This window comes from Dermacentor andersoni, chromosome 8, assembly GCF_023375885.2.
Source record: "Dermacentor andersoni chromosome 8, qqDerAnde1_hic_scaffold, whole genome shotgun sequence".
In the NCBI taxonomy this organism is placed as follows: Eukaryota; Metazoa; Arthropoda; class Arachnida; order Ixodida; family Ixodidae; genus Dermacentor; species Dermacentor andersoni.
The window spans coordinates 65,785,980-65,806,596 of record NC_092821.1 but is presented as its reverse complement, the minus strand read 5'-3'; the positions used below and the strand labels follow the sequence as shown (position 1 = coordinate 65,806,596).

The following is a 20,617-nucleotide window of genomic DNA, read 5'->3' as shown; positions in this document are numbered from 1 at the left end:
CAAAATACAGTTTTACAAATAATCAGTTTTGCCTAACGTACTGAGTCTACGTCAGTTGCTTATCCTCTATTAAACAGTTTAACGTTGCATAATAACATTCACTTCTGCATCGCAGCTCTTATGTAAAAATTTCTAAAAACTGTTATACAAAGTGCATCAGTTTGAGTTCATCAACATGTAACACAGTATCCAACACTGTCCTCATTATTAACGTTGTTAGGAGTTTCACATACATGCAAAAATTATGGAACATCTTACTTTACAAACACTGCAGCCAGACTTTGGAATACCCTTCCAAAAGACATGACTTCTTCATCATCCATTCAGTAATTTTCAAACTCACAGCACCAGTACTTCCGGTACAATTCTTAAATTCACAAAAAGTTAGTTTCCCTTTTTTTGTATTGTATAATGTTTTCCCTTAATTTTTAAGGTATACACCTTAAACTTTGTGCAAACACGTGCTAATACTGCTCGAGCTGCAAAAATAGCATGTCAGGGCTTGACTTTATAACTGCATTTGAAAGGAATGTGATAAAATCAGTAGAATCATACAGCACGATTGTGGCAGTGCATCCTGTGAATAGAAAGTAAAATAGCACAACTGTCAATTTTCATTGCAAGCTTTGTTGGGCAATGCAGCCCTGTTGACAGTGAACTTGAAGACATTGTGGTGGAATTTGTTTCATGAGCACCCTGCACGAGTTCTCCAGTGACAGGAAATTCAATTCATTGCAAAGGCAATTGAATTGCTCACAACGGTCTCATTTCTGAAAGAGAAAAGGCTTGACTTTTTGCATCAGCAAAGGTGGATGAATTTGTAGGGCATTGTAAACAAGAGTGCTGCGGAAGAATAACTACCAGCTGGGACAAACTGGCAATACAGAAGAGGTCCCATCGGCCACTGCGGTCTGCAAACACTGCAAAAGACGTGAAGCTGCTAATCACGAGAGAGAATCAACATGAGTGTATGGCCCGCAGTCACTTCAAGATGCCTACAGGTCGACTGAAGTGATTGGTGGCGTGCACCTCAGATGCCCAGTGCATGCTGCTCATTGCCTGATGACATTGTTGAGAGCTCGGTTTAGTGGTGGCAAGGAATATGCGTTTTGTCAGCCTGAGAATGAAGAGCCAACCGGCTTTATTCAAGAGTCAAAGTAGGTTTGTTGAGTGGCTGTGCTGGTATCCCTGTCAGGCAGCCACCTCTGTTCCAAGAAAGAGCCCGGGGCAATGACCTCCACAGCAACACACACTTGACTTCCGGAGCAAGGGGCAAAGACATGCATGGAGAGGCATGGCTTAGTGACAGACGGTCGCTACAAGGGCTTCCCCCCAAGAATGCTGGAGGCTTAGGTGTAAATGGCAGAAGGAATGAATGCGTTAATTTCACGATAAACTGGTTTCATGCGGTCACACGACATTGTTTTTTGCCGTGAACGTCAATCTTCAATGTTTTCTCTGAATGCAAAACCACACGAAAAGGGCCTTCACAGGAAGAAGTCAATGGTGGCTTGATAGAATTGCGCCGCAGAAAGACATGTGTGGTTGAGTCCACTGTCGAGAAACTAAGCACAAGCTGCCCGCGGGCAATACGTGGGGGTGTAGGTCGAAGCTGGTCGAGCCAGGAATGTAGACTAAGTGCTGCGCGGCCACTAGTGGAGTGCCTTGCTGGGTGTCGAAAAACTGGCCTGGAATGCACAATGCTAACCCATAGAATGTCTCGGCTGCTCTGACTCCAAGGTCATCCTTGATCATTGTTCACAGCCCCAGTATACTAGGGATAGCATTTACACCCAGTGCTGTCTGTTGAGTGTGGCGGTCAATGACGCCTTCAGTTGTTGGTGGAGACGCTCGACCATGCCATTGCTCTGTGGGTGGTAAGCCGTAGTGTCATGAAGGCGCATGGTGAGCAGTCTCGCCAGGGCAGAAAAAAGCAATCTTTGGAATTGTCAGCGACAGCCAGTAGTTATGAGCAAAGGGCAACCGTACCATGACATTCAAGTAGCAAGAAATGCTTCCGCCACTGTTTCGGCCATGATGTCTTATAGAAGGGATTGCCTCAGGCCACCTTGAATACTGGTTGACACACGTGAGGAGGCACCTGAAACCTTGGCAGGGCCGAAGAGGGCCCACTAAGTCTAAATACAAGCGATCGAAATGGCTCTCGGGTGGTCGAAACGGCTGCACCGCTGAATGCATTTGCCGGGTCACTTTCACGGCTTGACAGGCTTGGCAGCTTCTTGCCCAGCTTTGAACATCTTTGTTCATCCCTGGCCAGATGAAGTGGTCTGTGATAAGCTTCTGTGCCACCTGGATGCCGTGACGGCTTAGCCCATGCAGTGAATCGAATATTGGAGGCCGAAACTGATGGGGCACGAACAGGCGAGGAGCTGCCAGCAATGGTGTCACACCTGACCAATGTTGTTGTGTAAGGAAGCGGCACCTCCAAGCAGCATGAGCCTTTTTCCCGCAATTGTTGCAGCTCAGGGTCATTTTGCTAGGTGAAGGCTAGAGCTTGGAAATTTAGAGGGCCAGCAGGGACAGCGCCGATCCGTGACAGTACATCAGCTGCCTGATTTCCAGTCCCAGAGATATGGCGGATGTCCGTAGAAAATTCGGAGATAAAGGAAGGTTCTCGAAGCTCATGTTCTGAGTATCAGAACTGTTCTTGAAAACAAAAGTTAACGGCTCGTGCTCGGTCAGAATGTAAAAGCCTTCAAGGAAAAAACAGCACAACAGATGGCCAACATCTCCCTCTCGAAGGTGCTGTAGCGAGCTTCTATAAGTTGGAAGCGCTTTGAGAAAAAGCCCAGCGGCGTCCAGTCTATGTCATCATGCTGCTGCAGTACTGCAACCATGGCTGTGGTCAATGCTTTTACCATAAGGCGAGTTGATGTGTTGGGCAACGGATGAATCAGCAACACTGCAGCCACCAGCCACGTTTTAGCTTCCTGGAAATAGTGCTAGTGCTCCGAAGACCAGCAGAAAGTAGGCATTTTTTTTTTAGTCACGACGTAGCAGGCTGGTAAGTGGCTGAAGAACTTGCACACAGGATGGTATGAAGCACCTGTGAAAAATTTATGACCCCAGAAACTCGCGCAACTTTCAGACTAAAGTTGGAGAGGCGAAGTCCTTGAGTGCCCTCACCCATGATTCTAGTGGCTTGATGCCCTGGGGTAAACCAAACGTTGGCAATCGCAAGTCCAATGTATAGAGTTAATGACCGGAGCCCATACGATGCGATAGCAGTGTTGTTCACTGCGTGGAGCATGGATTTGGCATGTTGGCGATCTGTGGCCGTGGCAGGAATGATAAACAGCTTGGCTCCGGTGTCGATGAGGAGGCGGGTGCCGATGATGCGATCAACTACGAAGAACAGGCATCTTGCTCGATGGCAGATATCGCATGCTGCCGTTAGCGATTGGCCGGCACGCTTCCCATCCATGAACGGGGCTGAGTGCAGCAACTTGCTTGTTCACGAAAGTAATGGTGGTACTAGCACAACTGCCATGGCGAGTCTCTAGGTGCACTGCGATGTTGGGAAGCCAAATGGTTACGCCGAAGTTGGTTGTCAGTGTTGCTGCTAATCGTCACCTTCTCCAGTGCACTGGTAAAGATGTCAACGTTTTTCTACAGGTGCGACACTCAGTATCTTGGCTCAGAGGCACTAGCAACGGCAATAGGTAGCTGTGCTGAAGACAAACAGTTGCATATGCAGTCAGTGAGTACAGCTAGCCATTCGAGACTCATCTCATCGGAACCCTGCAGTACCATGCATGCAGACTGTGGGAGGCATCGCAACAGCAGCTCGCATGATTGGAAGCTGGCTCTCGTTTGCGAAGTCTCACCTAGTAACTAACGCAACCGGTGCAGCAGTTGTGACGGTCGTTGGTGGCCGAGTTCCTCAGACAGGAGCTGCTGGAGCCTACTCTATTGCGATGGCTCGAGGAGATGCAGGAACATGTGCTTCAGGTTTTCGTAGGCAGCAACCGAAGGTGTAGCCACTAGCAAATCATCTATGGCATTGGCGATGTAGGAAGGTAGTGCGGCAACGACATGCAGGTACTTTTCTGTCTGTGAAGCGATGCGCTGGAGTTGAAAACAGGCCTCTACTTGCACAAACCAAACTCGGGGATTCTTAGGCCAGAAGCTGGGAAGCTGAAGCTCTGCAGCGATGGCAGGAGATGTAATCGTGCCGTCATCGCTGTCAGCAGGAGCAGGGTCGTCTACGATTATAGCAAAAAAAAAAAAGTAACGCTCTGTATCACCACTTGCTGGGGGCTGATTTTAGGGGAGGCAAGGAATACACATTTAAACAGCTTGAGAACTGAGAGTCGACTGCCTTTATTTAAGAGTAAAAGCAGGTTTGCCGAGTGGCTGTGGTGGTGCCCCAGTCGGGCAGCAGCCTAGGTTGCAAGAAAGAGCTGGGGACAATGACCCCCACTGTGAGGTAAACTGGATTTCCGCAGCAAGGGGCAATGACTCAGACATCGAGGAAAACTAGATTTCCGAGAAGCGGGGACAATGAACTGACAGACGATCACTACAACATTGCTGCATATGCCTAGTCCTGCTTAATCACCGATGATGTGCTGTGGGATGTCGTGACTCAAAGCTGTCCTAGAAAAGAATCCTGACAGTTCACATGTGGTTTTTGCCTACCTCGATGAATCAGCATATTGATAAAACAAAGTATGCTTTGTTTGTAGTATGCTTACCTGCATTAAAGAATTTTGTTTTAATTTTGTTCACCCTAAACACAGGGGTCGACCGACATTCTGCATTGAACTCTATTCATGTTCTTGCATTACTACTCCGCTTTAAGCATAACTAAGACACTCAATGGGTGTAACATTCTTGCAGAGCAAAGTAAAGGCTACAACAACATCAAGTCAAGAGTGCTCTGGATTAAGCTCTGCCATCTAAGGTGCTTCAATGCTATGTAGAGCATTATTTTTGCATTTTGCCCCAAACAATATCCAGACAAGACTCTCAAACCTGCTAATTTGTCATCACCAGCAGAATGTAATACACACTTCAGCTAGTCATACCAAGCTAGTCAGACTTGGCCATTCACAACGCTCACACAAGCAAGCAAATGTAAGAGAAGTGCTGGTCACTGCCCACCTGAGGTGGAGCTTAACTGATCCACAGCCTCCGTAGTCTGCACGCTCCTAGACTCGCTCCATGCTTTGAAGCAGCACCCAACAGACTTGTCAGCCAGAGGCAAGCTGTACTGCATGCCAACCTCGACCTGACAGACGACCTTGGAAGGGGTGTGGCATGCCGCTTTGGGAGTGATGCTTTCAGCTAGGCTCATTGCATTTGTGAGGCCTGCAGAAAATAATTGGGGTAATTGCAGCCCTGCTACAGCATCAAGAACAAGAGATAAAAACAATAGAATAAATGCAGAGGCAGTTTACAATGTGTAGACATGGAACAAAACCCTTTCAGTTCAGGATTCCTAAAGGGCTACAAGGGGCAATCCACATTGGATACCCGGAAGCAGGGCACCTTTTTTCTGGAAGGCTTACGACACTATAACATATCTCAGACACTTTCTCATCACATACACTTTAAAGCTATTGTGTAGTGCAACTAATGACAAGTAGTTGGAAGATCCTAAGGTCATCGCTATCAGCCTTTTTGATGTCCACTAAAGGATCCCCAGTCAACCCATGTCTTGTGCCAGCTGATACCATCCTGTGCTTGCAAATTTTTAATTTCAGAACCCTACACAGTTGTCTCCTTTCTACAATTACACGTGAGTTCCATTGGTACTGATACCGTAACCCTGATAGACTGTCGGTTACCTGCCGTACACATTATATTGTTTGATAACGTTTCACATTTACTGCAATAGCATTCTTTAGGAACTTCACCCAGTTATCGGTAGGTCTGTATGTACATGCATCCATGCGTAACCTCTTTTCCCAATATCTTGGGTCATTCGGTAGTCTATGGTCAAATGGGTAGAGCATTTCGCTGCTGTGCTGAGGGAACTGTGTTCAAAACCAACTGTCAGCCCAACTTGGGTCACTGAGGATTAATATTGTCTATGTACTGCTCATCAATTAACCTTTTCGACGCCATGTTGGGTCAAGGGGTATGGGCCACTCTACAATGGGGCCTCTCCTACTGATCTCCAATTAACCTTAATTTGTCACTTACTTTCACCCTGTATGTGTCTAGCTTGACTGGCCTGTTTCCTCTTAACTAATTAGGTCTTCCTCTCTTGAAATTGAGAACAATCCTAAACCTACTTAATCTATGTTCACTGCCATTTACCCTACCTAACGTCTACATCCTGCACTATGCTAGGGTCGGCACAGAGTATGAGACCTATTTCCTTTCTTGTTTTCCAATTACAGCGTTTCCAGGTTGTCTTCCTGTTATTGCACTTCAGGAAGAAGCTATTCATGATTTGAAGGCAATTTCTTTCTGTAAACTCTACCAACATCTTTTGTCTACTATTTTTAGAGTTGATGCCATAGATACCAGTCACCCGTTCTCTGCCTACTTTTGTACTAAAGTCACCCATGACTACAGTACACCTTGCACATTTCTCATTGCTAATTCAACATCCTCACAAAACTGTTATGTTTCTCCATATTGTTACATGAAGCTGAAGCCGAATACTATTTACAATTTATTTACAGGTAAGCTCACGGAGCCAAAATGGCGACGCTATATCAAACCGGCACACACGTCGTCTTCGTCCTCCTCAGTGCAGCCACACTGTGGCGGCTGTTCCGTAGCATCACCTCCGGCTGTAGAAGCACTGTCCCGGTGCTTAATCTACACATCCGCGGTGATAGGTGTGTGGTATGGTTTTAGTCTTGCCATGTGAACGATGTCACTTGCAGCTGATGATGACGCTGAGAGATCGGCGGGGATGATTTCATACGTGACATTGGTCACTTGTCGTACCACACGGTAAGGGCCAGTGTAGCGCGAAAGCAGCTTTTCGGAAAGGCCCACACGGCGAACGGGTGACCAGAGAAGCACCAGAGAACCCGGAGAAAAGTGCACGTCACGATGGTGGCAATCATAGAGGCATCTCTGATGCTCCTGTGAGGCCTCGAGACGGGAGCGGGCGAGCTGGCGCGTGTGGTCGGCCTGTGCGATCGCGTCGCGGGCGTATTCAGTGGCGCAACGTGTGGCCGAGGGCAGCAAAGTGTCCAAGGGCAACACGGGTTCTCAGCCATATAGGAGATAGAATGATGAATAGCCGGCGGTGTCGTGACGTGATGAATTATACGCAAACGTCACATATGGTAAGTGAAGATCCCAGTCGTGGTGGTCGGTCGCAACGTACTTGGAAAGCATGTCGGCGATGGTCCAGTTGAGGCGGTCCGTGAGGCCGTTGGTCTGTGGGTGGTAGGACGTGCTGAACTTGTGCTTTGTCGAGCAGGAGCGGAGGATGTCCTCGATGACTGCCGACAGAAAGCTGCGGCCACGGTCAGTGAGTAATTGGCGCGGAGCACCGTGCACTAAAATGATGTCATAGAGCAGAAAGTCAGCAACGTCAGTAGCACAACTTGTCGGGAGGGCTCTGGTGATTGCGTACCGCGTAGCATAATCGGTAGCGACGGCGACCCATTTATTTCCGGAGCCTGAGAGAGGGAATGGTCCAAGAAGGTCCAGACCAACACGGAAAAAGGGTTCGGGTGGGATGTCGATCGGCTGGAGATATGCAGCGGGAGGTGTGGAGGGCTTCTTCCGGCGCTGACAAGGCTCACAAGCGGCAACGTAGCGCCGCACGGAGTGGGCGAGACCTGGCCAAAAGAATCGACGGCGTACACGATCGTATGTGCGCGAGACGCCCAAGTGTCCAGCCAAGGGAGCGTCGTGAAGTTGCTGGAGGACAGTCGAACGCAGGTGCGATGGAATGACGAGCAGAAGGTCAAGGCCGTGTGGATCAAAATTGCGGTAGTATAATGCCCCCTCCTTAAGGAGAAACATCCGGAGAGAGGCGTCGCCAGGAGTTGACTCCAGACGGTCGATGTGCGTAATGAAGGATCGCACCGTTGCTCGTTGCCGATTTGAAGCAACTGGGACACAGAGAAAACGCAAGCGATGGCGTCCGCATCAGCCGGTTTGTCGACGGGGTAGCGGGACAAACAATCGGCATCCTGGTGCAAGCGTCCCGTCTTATATACCACGGAGAAGGTATATTCTTGCAGGCGTAACGCCCAGCGAGTCGTCCCGTGGGGTCCTTGAGCGAGGATAGCCAGCAGAGAGCGTGGTGATCAGTGATGACACAGAAGGGGCGTCCATACAAGTATGGACGAAATTTCGCAACAGCCCACACAAGAGCGAGGCACTCGCGCTCTGTGATCGAATAATTGTGCTCGGCAGGTGATAGAAGTCGGCTGGCATAGGCTATAACGCGATCATGTCCACGCTGGCGCTGTGCTAACACTGCTCCTATGCCGTGACCACTGGCATCAGTTCGAACTTCCATTGAGGCAGACGGGTCAAAGTGGGCCAAAATTGGAGGCGTGGTAAGGAGGGTAGTCAGCTGCGAGAAAGATGCGGCATGGTCAGGACCCCAAGAAAAAGGGGCGCCTTTCTTCAAGAGGTCGGTAAGGGGACGTGCGATGGTCGCAAAATCCTTCACAAAGCGTCGGAAATAAGAGCACAGCCCTACGAAACTACGAGCGTCTTTGGTAGACTTCGGAACAGGAAAATTCATAACGGCGCGAATTTTGTCCAGATTGGGTCGCACGCCTCTGGCGTCTACAAGGTGTCCAAGGACGGCGATTTGGCGGCGAGCGAAATGACATTTTGACGAGTTCAACTGGAGACCGGCGCGACAGAACACGTCAAGAATCGCTGAAAGACGGTCCAGATGCGTGTTGAATGTGGGCGAATAAACGATGACGTCGTCCAGATAGCACAAACAGGTGGACCACTTGAACCCCTGAAGCACAGAGTCCATCATTCGTTCGAAGGTGGCGGGTGCGTTACAGAGACCGAAAGGCATCACCTTGAACTGATAAAGGCCGTCAGGGGTAACAAATGCAGTCTTCTCTCGGTCCATGTCATCGACGGATATCTGCCAGTAGCCGGACCGTAAGTCGATAGAAGAAAAATAGGTGGCACCGTACAGGCAGTCTAGAGCGTCATCAATACGTGGCAAAGGATACACGTCCTTTTTTGTGATTTTGTTCAGGTGGCGATAATCTGCACGAAAGTGCCACGTTCCATTTTTCTTTTTGACAAGTATGACGGGAGATGCCCAGGGACTACAGGAAGGCTCGATAAGGTCCTTTGCAAGCATCTTAGTGACTTCCTGTTGGATAACAGCTCGTTCCGACGCAGAAACACAGTATGGACGTTGGTGACTAGTGTTCGCATCGCCAGTATTTATGCGATGGGTCACGATGGACGTTTGACCTAAGGGTCTATTGTCAAAGTCAAAAATGTCGTGATAGCCTTCAAGAACACGGCAAAGAGCTTCAGCTTGAGCAGGTGTAAGGTCAGAGGAGACCATCTTCTTAATGTCGACGTCAGTACCGTGCGATGACGTCACGGTATGGGCTGAGCTGTAATAATTTTCCACTATGAATGGCTCGACCTCATCATCCTGCAAAGCGCAAATTATAGCCAAGGAGATGCCCTGAGGCAGAACTTGCGCGGTTAGCGCGAAATTGACAAGTGGAAGGCAGGTGCGGTTGCCAGTAATTTTCAGCACAGTGTGCGGCACGGTAACACCATGTGTAAGCATAACGGCCGGAATTGGTGCAGCCACGTTATTGCCGTCAGGTACAGCTGGTGAGGACAACAAGTTGACGTGTGTCTCTGTCCCTTTGCAGGTCTGACTGCCACCTTGTTCAGGTGATTCGCAGCAGTACTGGGTATGTGCTGCTTTTTATTGAGCCATTGTGACACCAACTTGGGTCTGATATGTACTTTCCACATTATTCTTCATACAAATCATATAGTCAAGAATTGTGCACAAATCATAGGAGTGCTAATGATATTAAAGTTGCCAATGATTTCTAAAGAATGGATGCACCACCAATTTTCTTCCTCTTAAACCTTTGAGAGTATGCTTTTTCTCCAAATGTGAACCCCTAGGGTGGAATATTTTTACTGTAGATTTAAAATCTTCAGACTGACCAATTTTGCAGAAAAGTTAGCTCGACTTTTTCAGAGTGATGATAAAGTGACAAAACATTTTCTGCAGGTAAACATGCCTTGTTTATTCATGAATACAGATGGGCTTGCATAAACACTCATCATATTAAAAAAAAAATTCTGAAGATAGATCTTTATGATTCGGCATTTGGGCAGTAGTCAGCATCAAAGCAATTGCCACTCGACTCACAAGCAGTAGAGCAACCAGCGTCCATGCCCACACTGTAATGAAACTGTCTATATGAGCGCACGTAAGAAACCCTTATGTTTGCCACTAAATTTTTTTTCGAGGAAAATATCGAATAGCAAGATATTCGAAACCATTACTATGAAATTCAGATATTTACACAACACTAGTGTGCGTACTGGACCTAGAACTGGGAGTGCTTGCAAGCACCCCTCAGAGGTATGAAGGCAGATGTGAGGGTCCATTTCAGCCATAACAATTATAGTGCAGTCCACTTACAACAGTATCAATAAGATCAATCTTAGAACCGATGAGTACTATAGATTGTATAGAGTAGGCTTTGAAAAATAAAATGTTTATTTATAACCCTAAAGCGCATGTCAAGCATTTGGCATGCTGAAATAGTCAGAAATGTACACTTGCTCTTGAGGTAGTTTAATGTTTATAACTGCAGTATGCATTACATGCAGCTGCTGCGCGAACACTGGCAGCAATCCCTAAGTGTGCACGAAGTGAATGCGGGACTTGATTGATGACTGTGCATTTTGCATGAACATCAAGGTCGAGGCGAAAGACATTCCATTGTCTTTCTTGTTGTCACTGCAGCTGCAGTCGTAGCACAACGCCATCGTGAGTAATGAGAATGAGCACCTCATAGGAGATCTCTTTGCAGGTCAAGGCAGCACCATCTTCACTCAGAAACTCCTCCATGGAAGCAACACCTGTTTCACCGTCAGTAGCATTATGGAGGCTAGAAGCGGCGAAGTGCTCCCAGAGCTTGGTCAACTCTGCGGGATCCACCAAGTTGGTATCACTACCATGGGTGTTTCACTTTGGCACACAAACTCCGCCTTTTTGAAACAGTAGTTTATAGTGAAAAAGGGTCTCTCACCCTTTTTCCATTGATGGGCATGGCCACTGGGTCCAGCCTTCATGATCACGGCACTCCCAGTTTTCTAAATTAATATCATCGAATGCATGAGGTCATACTTGAGTATTACATAATTTGCAGCTTCATCTCAAGCAACACACTTTTGTGCTTTGTTGACATTTTTATTAAAGTTTAACACATCTCCCACGATGTGACATGCAATGGGAGGCAATGACATTGCTCAACCCTCTTGGAGGTTATGAACAATTGCGCACAACAATGCCGCACGAAACAAGTCTCCCTGTGTGTTCTGTGTACTACACAAAAAGGAGTGGTGCACGCAAGGTAATGCTTGGCATCAACTCACCAGACTCGCATTGAACTAACAGTAGAAGAAAACAAACATTCGCCGTCCACATCACTGCCAATTATTTTCAATCACCAAGGCAGCACACGAGTTGAAACCTTTGCAGTCAGTAAGCAAGAACAATCAGGGGAACCAAGGGACTCAAGTTTTTGTTAGTAATGTCCTCTTCATAGCATTTGGCAGAAGTTCAGGGCAACGACTCGTAAAGGAGCTTTGCAGTGGCTGCCGCTTTGGTTCTTCCCCGATGTCGCAGGAGATGGTGCCTAGTTCGGCAACGCCTGCATTGACTGTCATGCCCACGCATCCGCGTGATCTAGGAACCTTCCACAGCACTGATGGCGCCAACATCGACGACTGGCTGGAAAGGTATAAGCGGGTGAGCAGCCACAACATAATGCTTTACTTGGCGGGAACTGGGCGAGTGTGGTTTCAAAACCACAAGAAAAAGTCCGTGACTGGGATAACTGCAAGAAGAAGCTGCGAGACCTCTTCGGAAAACCACTGGGTTGGAAGGTCGTCGCCACGAAAGAGTTGCCATCATGAGTTCAGACGTCCACTGAGGACTACGTCGCCTATATACAAGATATAGCACTCTGCACAAGCTGGCACTCTGCCGCAAGGCCAATGCTGAAATGCCAGGGTCTGAGAAAGACAGGCATGCTTCAAAAGGTATCGCCGATGACGCCTTCAATTTACTCCTTTGTAAGAACTGTACTTTCGCTAAAAACATTATCACGGAGTGCAACCGTTTTGAGCAGGCGAAAAGTCGTATCTATCAGTCATTGGCACAGCTTCCCAATACAACTGCAACATCCTCTTGTGAAGACCGACAGGACTCTCCTTTGCGGCTGTAGCAGCTTTCAGAACAGCTGACGAAGATTGTGCGGCAGAAGCTAGAAGCCATGTGTCCCACGGCTCGGTACTCACCTGTCAACAATGCATGCATTCTTATGGTTCCCACTGTTCAGACTATTGTGCACCAAGAACTCGCCAGTTTTGGCTTGCAGTCAGTTTGTACAATGGCCAGTTCCAAGCCAACCGCATTGCATACACAAAATCAATGGATCCCTCAAGGCTCTCGCAACATGGCAGAGTGGCGAACACCATCTGACCGACCTACTTGCTTTAGTTGTCGCCACATTGGGCACATCGCCCAATAATGTCGCAACTGCTGGTCTGTATGCCATTTTCAAACAGGCCTCGTCCTGACAGTGGTTTTTGCCATTTCCAGCCCCAAGCCAAGACAAAATGGCACGAAACTTGACAGTACAACCACAAGGCACTGTCGATCATCATCGCCGAGCAGCCACTAATCGCGTTCGCCACATAGTCATTGCCCGTCGTCCAGGTCACCCCAGTCCCGTCGCCGTCATTCCGACCTGGGCATGTACCTTTGGAAAACTAAACGATGGAGCTCCCGGAGGTGATGCTGCATTGTCTACCTCTCCGCCAAAGCCTCTCACCATGCCGACCAGACACAATATGGTCGATGCAGAATTTGACAGTTTATTTGTCCCAGCGCTTCTTGTTACTGAAGCCCATATATCAGTGATGAGCAACTGTCTTCATTACCACCTGAAGGAAGTCCTTACACCTGCCACATCTCATGCTATCCGGGTCGCTGACGGAGCAATGCCCATTATCCTTGATATGTCCACTACCCGAGTAACTATTGATGGTTTCAACACTTCCGTTTTATTTGCTATTCTTGAACGGTGTTCCCATGACTTGGACCTCGGGCCTCTACTTTTTATCGGACCATTCAGCACTAACTGACTGCATTGCTGGCCTCCTAAAACCCAACCTGGCTATTCACTACTGTACTCGAAAATGACCTGAGCCTTGTTTATGTTCTGCAGACTTCGTACGATTGTTGCCTCAAGCCGCCATGTAAATGCCTTTGGCGTGCTTCACATCTGTTTCTGATGGTGACTTAATGCAGACTCCTAATCTCAATGTTCTCCTGCTAAGCAGAGTTGTCATTCCTTATACCACCGTGACTATTGCCGATAACTGCATATTTCTTCCCATTTTAAATTTTAGTTTAAGTACACAAGTTGTTCCGAAAGGCACGTCACTCGGCAACGCTTCTCCCATTGACAATACTGCCATCTCTGTATTAGATGTTCCGTGCTTGTCTTCATTCACCGGCTGTCTGGTAAGTTCCGCAACGTCCGATCCTGGCATATCTTCAATGATTGCTCAAGACCTGCTTACCAAACAGGCTATGGATCTTTGTAGCGTCCTGATGCCTTATTAATTCCACGTCTATGAAGACGTGGAATCCGCAATGGGTAAAGTAAAAAAAAAAATACTTTATACTGATGGGCGACTTCAATGCCAAGGTAGGCAAGAAGCAGGCTGGAGACAAGTCAGTAGGGGAATATGGCATAGGCACTAGGATTAGCAGGGGAGAGTTATTAGTAGACTTTGCAGAACAGAATAATATGCGGATAATGTCTGCAAGCGGGATAGCCGAAAGTGGACGTGGAGGAGCCTGAATGGCAAGACAAGAAATGAAATATACCTTCTACTCTGTGCTAACCCTGGCATCATACAAGATGTGGACGTGCTCGGCAAGGTGCGCTGCAGTGACCATAGGATGGTAAGAACTCGAATTAGCCTAGACTTGAGGAGGGAACGAAAGAAACTGGTACGTAAGAAGCCGATCAATGAGTGAGCAGTAAGAGGGAAAATAGAGGAATTCTGGATAAAGCTACAGAACAGGTATTCGGCTTTAACTCAGGAAGAGGACCTTAGTGTTGAAACAATGAACGACAATCTTACGGGCATCATTAAGGAGTGTGCAATAGAAGTCGGTGGTAATTCCGTTAGACAGGATACCAGTAAGCTATCGCAGGAGACGAAAGATCTCATCAAGAAACGTCAATGTATGAAAGCTTCTAACCCTACAGCTAGAATAGAACTGGCAGAACTTTCGAAGTTAATCAACAAGCGTAAGACAGCTGACATAAGGAAGTATAATATGGATAGAATTGAACATGCTCTCAGGAACGGAGGAAGTCTAAAAGCAGTGAAGAAGAAAGTAGGAATTGGCAAGAATCAGATGTATGCGTTAAGAGACAAAGCCGGCAATATCATTACTAATATGGATGAGATAGTTGAGGAGTTCTATAGAGGTTTATACAGTACCAGTGGCACCTACAACTATTATCGAAGAGAGAATAGTCTAGAGGAATTCGAAATCCCACGAGTAACGCCAGAAGAAGTAAAGAAAGCCTTGGGAGTTATGCAAAGGGGGAAGGCAGCTGGGGAGGATCAGGTAACAGCAGATTTGTTGAAGGATGGTGGGCAGATTGTTCTAGAAAAACTGGCCACCCTGTATACGCAATGCCTCATGACCTCGAGCGTACCGGAATCTTGGAAGAACACTAACATAATCCTAATCCATAAGAAAGGGACGCCAAAGACTTGAAAAATTATAGACCGATCAGCTTACTGTCCGTTGCCTACAAAGTATTTACTAAGGTAATCGCAAATAGAATCAGGAACACCTTAGACTTCTGTCAACTAAAGGACCAGGCAGGATTCGGTAAAGGCTACTGAACAATAGACCATATTCACACTATCAATCAGGTGATAGAGAAATGTGCGGAACATAACTCACCGTTATATATAGCTTTCATTGATTACGAGAAAGCGTTTGATTCAGTCGAAACCTCAGCAGTCATGGAGGCATTACGGAATCAGGGTGTAGACGAGCCGTATGTAAAAATACTGAGATATATATAGCGGCTCCACAGCCACAGTAGTCCGCCATAAAGAAAGCAACAAAATCCCAATAAAGAAAGACGTCAGGCAAGGAGATACGATCTCTCCAATGCTATTCACAGCGTGTTTACAGGAGGTAGTCAGAGACCTGGATTGGGAAGAATTGGGGATAAGAGTTAATGGAGAATACCTTAATAACTTGCGATTCGCTGATGATATTGCCTTGCTTAGTAACTCAGAGGACCAATTGCAATGCATGCTCACTGACCTGGAGAGGCAAAGCAGAAGGGTGGGTTTGAAAATTAATCTGCAGAAAACTAAAGTAATGTTTAACAGTCTCGGAAGAGAACAGCAGTTTACGATAGGTAGCGAGGCACTGGAAGTGATATGGGAATACATCTACTCAGGGCAGGTAGTGAGCATGGATCCGGATCATGAGACTGAAATAATCAGAATAAGGATGGGCTGGGGTGCGTTTGGCAGGCATTCTCAAATCATGAACAGCAAGTTGCCACTATCGCTCAAGAGAAAAGTATATAACAGCTGAGTCTTACCAGTACTCACGTATGGGGCAGAAACCTGGAGGCTTACGAAAAGGGTTCTGCTTAAGTTTAGGACGACGCAACGAGCTATGGAAAGAAGAATGATGGGTGTCACGTTAAGGGATAAGAAAAGAGAAGATGGGTGAGGGAAAGAAATGGGCATGGGCAGGACATGTAATGAGGAGAGAAGATAACCGTTGGTCATTAAGGGTTACGGACTGGATTCCAAGGTAAGGGAAGCGTAGCAGGGGGCGGCAGAAAGTTAGGTGGGCGGATGACATTAAGAAGTTTTCAGGGACAACATGGCCACAATTAGTGCAGGCCCGGGGTAGTTGGAGAAGTATGGGAGAGGCCTTTGCCCTGCAGTGGGCGAAGCCAGGCTGATGATGATGACAACATATTTGAAGCACAATTGGTTTCAAACCTGCATGAAGCGCATCCCTACAAGCGTCTGCCGAAGTGCCTGCCTACACTCAAGCTCCTTCTATTGGTCAACTTCGCCTTGGCATCACATTTCTTGGCTTTGAGTTGTGTACGTGAAGATAGGGAATAATTAAGTTGTGGAATTTCATAGTGAACCAGCGTCCATTTTTCCCACGAGGAATCAATATATATTTGTTTTCAAGAATAAAAATATAGATTGTCGTACTCAACATGACGTTCAAACGTCCTACTTGTCTGCGAGGCATCCTTTTTTTTTGGTGCAGCATGTGTTTCCATACACTGACCCTTTTTGGAGAGCAGTTTGTTCTAGACAAATGAGATTGCACTTTTGGCATCATGCCATACGTGGCCTCAGCGACAGTGCACAAATACGAAACCATTACCGCTTCTACCTTGCTTCTCCTCTATCAGCTGTGGGAAATGCAACCGAGTTTTTGCTAACGCACTGTGCTCCAATCATGTCGGACTGATTCACCTGGGTTGAAGACGTGTGCAGTCATCATCATCATCAGCCTCGTTGCGCCCACTGCAGGGCAAAGGCCTCTCCCATACTTCTCCTACTACCCCGGTCATGTACTAATTGTGGCCATGTTGTCCCTGCAAACATCTTAATCTCATCCACCCACCTAACTTTCTGCAGTTCACTGCTACGCTTCCCTTCCCTTGGAATCCAGTTCATAACCCTTAATGACCATCAGTTATCTTCCCTCCTCATTACATGTCATGCCCATTTCTTTTTCTTGATTTTGACTAAGATGTCATTAACTTGCGTTTGTTCCCTCACCCAATCTGCTCTTTTCTTATCCCTTAACGTGACACCCATCATTCTTCTTTCCATAGCTCATTGCGTCGTCCTCAATTTAAGCAGAACCATTTTCGTAAGCCTCCAGGTTTCTGCCCCATACGTGAGTACGGGTAAGACACAGCTGTTATACACTTTTCTCTTGAGGGATAATGGCAACCTGCTGTTCATGATCTGAGAATGCCTGCCAAATGCACCCCAGCCAATTTTTATTCTTCTGATTATTTCAGTCTCATGATCCAGATCTGTGGTCACTACCTGTCCTAAGTAGATGTATTCCCTTACCACTTCCAGTGTGCAGTAGTTGGCTGCAATAATAGTTACTGGCATATCAAGGAATGGAATGAATCTGTGGCCAAGTTCGTAGACTGCTGCTGCAACTATTTGTATGTCTTACCAGCACTTGAAATGTACAGCTTTCTTCAAGGATACAGAAATTTTCTCATCCACCAGTGTTGTACCTCTAACCATAAAATAAAGGACTTCAGCCCTGGAACAGTGGCAAGAGTGGGTACCACTCGTTAAACAATCACAAAGGGAGTAGCACCGCTTCCTGTTACAGTATGTTTTGCGCAGAGTATCTACACGCATTTACTGCAAATGACATGGAATCTCGTGTCCACTCTATCGTCAACATATCATTAAGTGAATGGGTGTGCACTTGAATATATATACGACATATACATACAATAAATTACGGACTACACCGATAGCACATGAATAGTCGAAGCTGAATGTTTTGTCACTGTTCACAAAAGAAAGAGAGTTAGTAGCGGTATTCTTGCTACAAGGTATTACAATGTACAAAACGGCTACATTTCAAGCTGTGTGCTCAGGTATAACAAAGCTATTGCAACTGAGCACACCCGCAAGGGATTAGGCAGAAAATGCACAGATAGTGACCGCATCGATTGACTTTGCAGAGTCAGAAATATGACAAGCTGCTGCTTCAAAATATTTTCCAGACAAAGTACGATAAGCAAAACACGCTAATCCTGATTCAGTTCATGAGCGGGAAATTTGGATAGCTTGGAATACGTATTTAGCCCCACTTTCAGAAAAAGCACCATATACGCTGCTCGCGCCGTTTGGTCAGCTTCATCAGCTCCGAAAGCTCTTTTTCACGTTCTGTGAAGCTGCGGCCAAAGCTTCGTGTCGTTCACCCAGTCGCCGCCTATGCAGTCTCTCGAAACAGTGGTTTGATGCGTCATGCGCATCCATTGTCAACACGGAGGCAACGGCGGCAGTTGAGGCAAGCAATGGACGCGTCACCACGTGATCAAACATGGCAGCGTCCACGGGATCATCGTGAAAAGGGTGAATATAACTCTCTGCCGTCGTCACGGTGCGAAAAAAAAAAAACATATCGAGCACCAGCATCACGTTGCATCTGGCCGCTCGAACAGCCGTGGAAACTTCTTCCTATTGTGAGACGCCGAAGCATTTCTGTGCGAAACATTTCACCGGAAAAGAACCGCCGCACGCCACACGACACCAACATGACCACTGTAGCGACAGACAAAGCAGCAGCACCGAAGAGGTGAAAAACGGTAATGCAGCACAAGTAGTTTGCGTGACCACCACAAAGAAATGAAAAAAAAAAAAGAGCGCCGCACATCACACGACACCAACATGACCACAGTAGCGACAGACAAAGCAGCAGCACCGAAGAAGCGAAACCAGAAGCGGCAGAAGTGACGAAAGACGGTATTGCGGCACTAGTAGTTCGCGTGACCACCACTTCGGGAGTTCCCTCTTTTGCGAGTGTCGTTTAGATTTGGCAAAGTGCACATACCGAGTGACGTCGCCGTAGCATTGGCAGGTGAACAAGCCGCCGTCTACCTCGGCACCTGAACGTCGCCCCTGAGGGCTCCGTAGTCGCTGCGCATGCATCTGCGCATGCGTTAGTTGCCTCCTATATGATCTATGCCTGCCGGATGAGCTCGAAAAGGCCGCCGTCTATAGCGGCGCCACCTACGTAGGGTAAGAATAAGCATATTGAAGGGAGCGGCAAACTCGTCACGGAGATGTCGCAAATGCCACATAATAGCAATAGCAGACGACGAAAGCTGTTCGCACTCTTGTCATAATAAAGGTTTGAATCGGCAGTTGCGCTGATAAGCAGAATTGGAAACGTCGCTGTGAATGTTTCGCTGCTTTCCTTAAGTTTTTCCTTGCAGCTATATCGTCGAAAATGCAAACTTTACTTTCACGACGGCAGGATTTCATGCTGGAGCGCTAAAACTAAGTAAGTATGCACGATTTGCAGCGTATTAAGTAGGATGGAATAGCACAGTGAAGTTCGCTGAAACTGTGTCACCGTTAGATTTAATTGTTTGTCCAAGTGAAAGTTAAACTTGTGTGCTGAGGTTGTACTTCTAGCACGCCGCTCATTAAATTATGGTGCGATCAAATTTTACAATTGTATATGCTGTTTTAAGTATGCATTATGTGCATCGACGAAATAATTTTTCTGTAAAGCGTAATATATGGCTGCGGTGGGGTGCAAAATGCATCGATCCTTTAGCATTAGGCTAATTGTAAATGTAAAGAAATTTTCTGGTATATAATTTTAGGAAACGGAAAGGTCAAAACGATATATATATGTATATATATATATATATACATATACATATACATACATACATACATACATATATATATATATATATATATATATATATATATATATATATATATATATATATTTCTTACAGACCAAGATGGCATACTGCTGCGTGCCCAACTGCAAGTCGGATGTGAAAAAAAGGTACCAGGTGTATTTTTTTATGAGATCCCTGCCGAGTCCACACTGTTAGAAGCATGGATCAGGGCAATTTATAGACGTGACTGGACCCCAAATGTATCTTCTAAATATTCAAGGGTCTGCAGCAAACACTTTAAGGACGAATATTTTACGAGTGGCCAAAAGCGTCGTCTAAAGAAGCCTGCGCTCTTTCCGGAGAGATCGCCAGAAGTTCTGCGTGCGCCTGCAGCAGAATGCACGATTGAGCACATTGGCCTTTCAGAAAGCAAAGCTACACAGAACAAAGAAATGAATAATTCAGCCAGTGTGTCAGAGACGCCTATGGAGGTTGAAAGATCCACCGAGAAAGAACAACGCGCACCGTCTTCTTCAATTGCGGTGCAAGAGCAACTATGTGCGCCACCAAGGACTTTTGATGAGAAAGCAGACAATAAGTTCGGAACACCTGGTTCAAAACACGCGAGAACGCTTGGTCAGGTACAATGACATCACCAAGCACTACCAGCTAGGCAGGCGGTTACTGTCCCCACCTCACCCCAAACTGAAACGTCGCCAGGCAGTCGTCTAGCGACAACTGCAGACACAAACCTTCCCCAGTCCGGTGCGATTGCTGCACATTTTCCCCGCGCAATACCCGAGTGCTCTTTGCAAACTATGTCAGAAAACTAGAGCAACGCTCTCACACATGTAGTGGGAGTGTCGTGTTACATCACCTACAATGACAATAGCTCCGGAGGCTCTTGCGTCGAAATGGGCCTG

The 20,617-nt window shown here is 46.8% G+C and overlaps 1 protein-coding gene across 2 annotated transcripts in view; it reads right to left on the bottom strand.

Moving 5' to 3' along the window:
* LOC126538763 (uncharacterized) overlaps positions 1-19,040 on the bottom strand; it is a 49,685-nt gene extending 30,645 nt beyond the window's left edge. Inside the window, exons 1-2 of one of the 2 annotated variants that reach the window (XM_055075048.2) lie at positions 18,887-19,040; positions 5,128-5,334 (exon numbers count right to left, since the gene is read on the bottom strand). In XM_055075048.2, the coding sequence (XP_054931023.2) occupies positions 5,128-5,320 (193 nt within the window). In that variant the 5' untranslated portion in view covers positions 5,321-5,334; positions 18,887-19,040. The remainder of the gene's footprint in view (positions 1-5,127; positions 5,335-18,886) is intronic. The other variant, XM_055075050.2, reaches the window with a different exon arrangement.
* Positions 19,041-20,617: the final 1,577 nt, after the last annotated feature.